Source organism: Hemibagrus wyckioides, linkage group LG22 (genome assembly GCF_019097595.1).
Source record: "Hemibagrus wyckioides isolate EC202008001 linkage group LG22, SWU_Hwy_1.0, whole genome shotgun sequence".
In the NCBI taxonomy this organism is placed as follows: domain Eukaryota; kingdom Metazoa; phylum Chordata; class Actinopteri; order Siluriformes; family Bagridae; genus Hemibagrus; species Hemibagrus wyckioides.
This window is the reverse complement of record NC_080731.1, coordinates 1258241-1265740: the sequence shown is the minus strand read 5'-3', so window position 1 is coordinate 1265740 and position 7500 is coordinate 1258241. Positions and strand designations below refer to the sequence as shown.

At 38.8% G+C, this 7500-nt stretch overlaps 1 protein-coding gene across 3 annotated transcripts in view; it reads left to right on the top strand.

Annotated features, from left to right (window-relative positions):
- The window catches only part of osbp2b (oxysterol binding protein 2b), a 59790-nt gene that overhangs the window by 17798 nt on the left and 34492 nt on the right, over nucleotides 1–7500 (top strand). The window contains exon 1 of one of the 3 annotated variants that reach the window (XM_058374869.1): nucleotides 1–1921. This exon is cut by the window's left edge and continues 1228 nt beyond it. The exons of the other annotated variants lie outside the window; for them this stretch is intronic. Coding sequence (XP_058230852.1) covers nucleotides 1720–1921 — 202 coding nt within the window. The 5' untranslated portion in view covers nucleotides 1–1719. The remainder of the gene's footprint in view (nucleotides 1922–7500) is intronic. 3 annotated transcript variants of the gene reach the window in all.

Sequence of the window (7500 nt, the reverse complement as noted above, 5' to 3'; positions counted from 1 at the left end):
ATCGTTTGTAGTCGTCTGTGGTCATCTGTAGCATTCTGTAGTCATCTGTAGTCATCTGTAGTTGTCTGTAGTCATCTGTAGTTGTCAGTAGTCATCTGTAGTTGTCAGTAGTTGTCAGTAGCCGTCTGTAGTCATCTGTAGTTGTCAGTAGTCATCTGTAGTTGTCTGTAGTTGTCAGTAGCCGTCTGTAGTCATCTGTAGTTGTCAGTAGTCATCTGTAGTTGTCAGTAGTTGTCAGTAGCCGTCAGTAGTCATCTGTAGTTGTCAGTAGTTGTCAGTAGCCGTCTGTAGTCATCTGTAGTTGTCTGTAGTCATCTGTAGTTGTCTGTAGTCATCTGTAGTTGTCTGTAGTCATCTGTAGTTGTCAGTAGTCATCTGTAGTTGTCAGTAGTCATCTGTAGTTGTCAGTAGTTGTCAGTAGCCGTCTGTAGTTGTCAGTAGCCGTCTGTAGTCATCTGTAGTTGTCAGTAGTCATCTGTAGTTGTCAGTAGTTGTCAGTAGCCGTCAGTAGTCATCTGTAGTTGTCAGTAGTTGTCAGTAGCCGTCTGTAGTCATCTGTAGTTGTCAGTAGTCATCTGTAGTTGTCAGTAGTTGTCAGTAGCCGTCTGTAGTCATCTGTAGTTGTCAGTAGTCATCTGTAGTTGTCAGTAGTTGTCAGTAGCCGTCTGTAGTCATCTGTAGTCATCTGTAGTTGTCAGTAGTCATCTGTAGTTGTCTGTAGTTGTCTGTAGTTGTCAGTAGCCGTCTGTAGTCATCTGTAGTCATCTGTAGTTGTCAGTAGTTGTCAGTAGTTGTCAGTAGCCGTCTGTAGTCATCTGTAGTTGGCTGTAGTCATCTGTAGTCGCCTGGATCATGTGTTTCCTGAGATAATAAACGTGTTCTGAATAAACGGATCATATTTATGAAGAGCCTTAACTTTTATTAAATGGTTTAAAAATGAAATAAATGTTAAGTATTAATATTAAAACTTATGTCTCCCAAAAGTTGCCTCTCTTTGTTGTAGTGTGTGTGTAGTAGTAGTAATATATAGTAGCAGTATTTATCAGTGTGTGTGTTTGTGTGTGTGTGTGTGCGCATGTGTGTAGTAATAGTTTGTCAGTGTGTGTGTGTGTGTGTGTGTTTGTGTGTGTGTGTGTGTGTGTGTGTTTAGTAGTAGTCTATACCACTGTGTATGTGTGTAGTAGTAGTTGTGTGTGTGCATGTGTGTAGTAGTCTGTAACAGTGTGTGTGTGTGTGTGTGTGTGTGAGAGAGAGAGAGACAGATGTAGAGAAGTGGAATGCAAGTAAGAGAGGCAGCAGTGTCAACCTTCAGTACACACACACAGACTGCGGCAGTGCAGTATTGACAGACTGGTGAGCACAGTAAAGATGATGAGGTGTGTGTATAGAAAAGCCGAGACTCATCTCTCTCTCTATCTCTATCTCTCTCTCTCTCTCTTTCTCTCTCTCTTTCTCTCTCTCTCTCTCTCTCTCTCTCACTTCATCATTCTTTACATTCTTATGTACAACCAGTTCATCCCTGCAGTGTGTGTGTGTGTGTGTGTGTGTGTGGATGCTGAATAAGGAGAATAACCGGAGAATCACCGGTGCTCTCCCAACCCCTCCTCTCCCTCGCGTACTTCCTGTACTGTGAGAGTGTGTGTTTGTGTGTGTGTGTGTGTGTGTGTGTGTGTGTCTGTGCGGTGAGTGGAGAGGCAAGAAAGAGGACGAGGAAGTGTGATGAAGAGCAGAGCATGCTGGGAACCGGGCACGGTGCGTACCGCATGCGGCTCGGGCTGCCTGCGTCGCCTCGGCAACACACAGCCCACGCCCCACGGCGGACGGGGACGGGGGGACGGCGCCTCATCTGCGTCCTCACACACGCCTACTCCGGTCCGCTCGTCCTCCTTCTGCCGCTTCCTCAATTTTGCCTGCCTCCGAGGTAGACCATGTTCACTCATCTCTCTCTGTCTCTCTCTCTCTCTTTTATTTTAAGGCTTTGATTGACAGGTACAGTGTCTCCAGGGGCGGGATCTGGGTATTTAAACTTCCATTCTTTTTTTGTCTTCTAGTGTCGCACTAATCAGTGTGTGTGTGTGTGTGTGTGTGTTTTAACTGTAAAACACTTCATTACAGAAGTGACACTTTGCTTCAGTTCTGGGGCAGGACAATGTCGTCTGCTCCTCAGGGTCCTAAAGCCCTACATGTGCTTTTATTTTTAACATTGGTAGCTTGAACCGTCGGGGGGGTTGGGGGTGTGTGGTTCGATTCTGTATGTCGATTCCGTATTTCCTTTAAAAACAGGAAGTGTTAAAGCGCTTGACTGATACGAAAAAAAATAAGTTAGCTAACTAAATATGAAGAAAGTTTAATGTATGAAGGAGATGCCGCATGTATTTGAAGTTAAGAGGAACGTGTCTGAGGCGAGAGGCAGAGCTTCAGCGTTGCCGACGGTAACAGTGAGACATCTGATACGTCTGAGTGGGAGATAAACTGATATTACTGACTCTTACAGACAGAGACGGGGTATAAAGACAGACTTCTCTATCAGTCTGAGGATTCGTCTTGTGTTGAAGAAAGAAGGTCATATGATCCCACAAACTCCGCCCTCTTCCATGAGAACAAACTCTGCCCTATTCGGAATACAGAACAGTGATTGTAAAGACAACCCAATGAACCTGATGCTAACGAGCCACTACTGTAGAGCAAGACATGCCCCCAGGGGTGGGGTCTATCCATTCTCAACGATATAATGATATTTAATTTCATTTCCTTATTACATGAAGTGGTGCAGATGGATATAATCCTCAGGAACGAACTCCTCAGGAACAAACTCACGTTTGTTAGAGGACGGGTAAAGATAGCATGCCATCGATTGCTAGAGTTAGCTGGAAGGGTTTATATTCCACACAATGACCTGTGCTCTCATATTGACCAGACCTGACACTTTAAAGGCCACAGACACAACAAACTCCACTCCAGAGCGTTCAGGCTAAGTGCTTCACAAACTGAGACTGAAACAAGCGTCCAGTAAAAATATCTCCAGAAACGTCGACACGTGTGGAAGAGTCACAGCCAAGACTTTTATTCTGTAATGTGTGGAAGAGTCAAAGACTTTTATATTCTCTAATAGAAAACGTGCAGAATTGCGTCTACTTCCTGTCTGAAGCATGACGGAATGATTCGGGGCAGTTTGGGGTATTTATAATATTGTTATTACTAACCTGCACGATCCCTGCCGGAAATAGTTCTTTAGAATCACTAAGATTCTCTTGATGTAAATACACTTTTTTAGTAAAATATATCAATTAAATTATAGTGATTAAATTGATTCATTGATTAAATTGGCATTAATTATATTGATTAAATGAAATTAAATAAATGTAAAAAATTACATTAAATATTTTACATTTGCTAGACTCCATTTTGGGTCATTCTTGAAGCTGTATATAAAATGCAAAAGAATCCTTATCGTTGGAGTGTCGTTAAAAACGTTGGCAGTGACAGGAAGTGGCGGCAGTTTCACGCATTCTCAGAACAAAATCTGAGATTCCGCACATGCTCAGTACAAATCGTGTTTCCGCTACGGATCAAGTAGTGACAGCAACAGTGTAGTTAGCGACAGTGTAGTTAGCGACAGTGTGGCGGTGCCAGAGGCAGAACAGCAGAATAGTAGACAAGTAGAAAAGTAGAACTGCAAAACAGTAGAAGAGTACAACAGCAGAACAGTGGTGGTGGCTCATGTGGTTAAGGCTCTGGGTTGTTGAAGGGAAGATTGGGGGTTGAAGCCCCAGCACCACCAAGTTGCCACTGTTGGGCCCTTGAGCAAGGCCCTTAACCCCCTCTGCTCCAGGGGCACTGTATCATGGCTGACCCTACGCTCTGACCCCACGCTCTGACCCCAACCTCCAAGGATGGGATATGCGGAGAAAGAATTTCACTGTGCTGTAATGTATATGTGACAAATAAAGGCTATTTCTATTTCTAGTTAGCGACAGTGTAGTTAGTGACAACGTCGTTAGCGACAGTGTAGTTAGTGACGGTGTCTAATAATTTGGCCGTGTTCACAGTGATGTATTTTAATTGTCATGTGCTGTTAAATGAATAAATGTTGGGATCAGAAAGTACTTCAGAGCTTTCACTTAGTGTGTGTGTGTGTGTGGGTGTGTGTCGCTGCACTGTTAATGAAAGCTGGAAATTAGCAGCGTTCGAGTGATTAGCCTCCATCTGACTTTTTGTGACTGGACATGATTAGCATGTAATATGTTTTAGTTGTTTATCCGACCTTCCATACTAGCAAATGTGTTAGTCGACCAAACACACACACACACACACAAACACACACACACAACATGAATTTTCAAAGGCAATGATACGATACACAGTGTTTATCTCAATTTAGCGGATTCTCTCACTGTCAGCAATACAATAGAGTATCATTAATTCAAAATTATAACTAAAAATTATTTTAAAAAATGTGTAAAGATGTTATACTCTATATTATTATAAAATTATTTATGAATAATTAATATTAATTAATATTAATATAATAATTAATTTATGAAAATATTATTTATAATAAAGTATTTACATTTTTATACTTAAAAATATGAGACTAGAAAATTTTAGTAAATAAATAATATGAGTATTAAACCAGAGTATAGAGTGAAAATTCAGAATTAATCATGTTTTGAATCAGTAAAAGAAATTTTCCAACGTTTTCTGATTACAGAATGAAGTGTTTTTATCTGTTTATAGTTACAGTTGCTGTAGTGTAGAGGAGATCCCTGGTGATCAGACCATGCTGCACTGACAGCTCAGGTGATCGTGGTGATGTTCTTCTGGGACTGTCCTTACTGCTCCTGCTCCTGCCTCTGGCCATGGTGCTGAATCTAAAACCAGCCCTGTTCTACTGTTCTGCGGTTCTATTGTTTTACTGTTCTGCTGTTCTACTGTTTTGCACTTTTACTGTTCTACTCTTCTACTCTTCTACTGTTCTGTTGTTCTATTCTTCTACTGTTTTGCTGTTCTACAGTTCTGCTCTTCTACTGTTCTACAGTTCTGCTCTTCTACTGTTCTACAGTTCTGCTCTTCTACTGTTCTACAGTTCTGCTCTTCTACTGTTCTACAGTTCTGCTCTTCTACTGTTCTGCGGTTCTACTGTTTTTCTGTTCTACTATTCTACTGTTTTGCGGTTTTACTGTTCTACTCTTTTACTGTTCTGTGGTTCTACTGTTCTAATATTCTGCTGTTCCACTCTTCTACTGTTTTGCAGTTCTACTTTTCTACTACTCTACTATTCTGCTGTTCCACTGTTCTGCGGTTCTACCATTCTTCTGTTCTGCTGTTCTGCGGTTCTGCCTCTGGTTCTGTTACAGCTCATAACTCATATCTAGTTGTGGGTGATTAATAAGACTGTGATCTGTATATACTGCAGAACCTGAGCTCAGATAGTGTGTGTTATATTCACTCTGTAAGGTGAAGTTTATTACTGAAGGACACTGCGGGTGTGTTCTGGATTCTTCTAGAGCGTAATCCAAAAATATTGGCACCCTTCCAGAAAGATTACATGAAGGTTACATTACACAGAGTCTAGTTTATTATTCACGTTTAAGGCACAGCTGATTTATAGTACCTGATTCACATTTACCTGATTCACATTTACCTGATTCACGTTTACATGATTCACATTTACATGATTCAAGTTTAACGTATTCACATTTACATGATTCACATTTACCTCATTCACATTTACCTCATTCACATTTACATGATTCACATTTACCTGATTCACATTTATCGGATTCACATTTACATGATTCACGTTTATCGGATTCACATTTACCTGATTCACATTTACCTGATTCACATTTATCGGATTCACATTTACCTGATTCACATTTACCTGATTCACATTTATCGGATTCACATTTAAATGATTCACATTTATCGGATTCACATTTACATGATTCACATTTACCTGATTCACATTTACCTGATTCACATTTATCGGATTCACATTTAAATGATTCACATTTATCGGATTCACATTTACATGATTCACATTTACCTGATTCACATTTACATGATTCACATTTACCTGATGCACATTTACATGATTCACATTTACATGATTCACATTTACCTGATTCACATTTACCTGATTCACATTTACATGATTCAAGTTTAACATATTCACATTTACATGATTCACATTTACATGATTCACATTTACCTGATTCACATTTACCTGATTCACATTTATCGGATTCACATTTACCTGATTCACATTTATCGGATTCACATTTACATGATTCACGTTTATCGGATTCACATTTACCTGATTCACATTTACCTGATTCACATTTACCTGATTCACATTTATCGGATTCACATTTACCTGATTCACATTTACCTGATTCACATTTACCTGATTCACATTTACCTGATTCACATTTACCTGATTCACATTTATCGGATTCACATTTACATGATTCACATTTACCTGATTCACATTTACCTGATTCACTTTTACCTGATTCACATTTACCTGATTCACATTTACCTGATGCACATTTACATGATTCACATTTACATGATTCAAGTTTATCGGATTCACATTTACATGATTCACATTTACATGATTCAAGTTTATCGGATTCACATTTACCTGATTCACATTTACCTGATTCACATTTACATGATTCACATTTATCGGATTCACATTTAAATGATTCACATTTATCGGATTCACATTTACCTGATTCACATTTACATGATTCACATTTACATGATTCACATTTACCTGTTTCACATTTACATGATTCACATTTATATGATTCACATTTATCGGATTCACATTTACCTGATTCACATTTACATGATTCACATTTACATGATTCAAGTTTATCGGATTCACTTTTACCTGATTCACTTTTACCTGATTCACATTTACATGATTCACATTTACATGATTCACATTTACATGATTCAAGTTTATCGGATTCACATTTACATGATTCACATTTACATGATTCACATTTACATGATTCAAGTTTATCGGATTCACATTTACCTGATTCACATTTACATGATTCACAATTACATGATTCACATTTATCGGATTCACATTTACCTGATTCACATTTACATGATTCAAGTTTATCGGATTCACATTTACATGATTCACATTTACATGATTCACATTTACATGATTCAAGTTTATCGGATTCACATTTACCTGATTCACATTTACATGATTCACAATTACATGATTCACATTTATCGGATTCACATTTACCTGATTCACATTTACATGATTCACAATTACATGATTCACATTTACCTGATTCACATTTACATGATTCACAATTACATGATTCACAATTACATGATTCACATTTATCGGATTCACATTTACCTGATTCACATTTACATGATTCAAGTTTTCGGATTCACATTTACCTGATTCACATTTACATGATTCACATTTACATGATTCACAGGTATGATCCATACTCT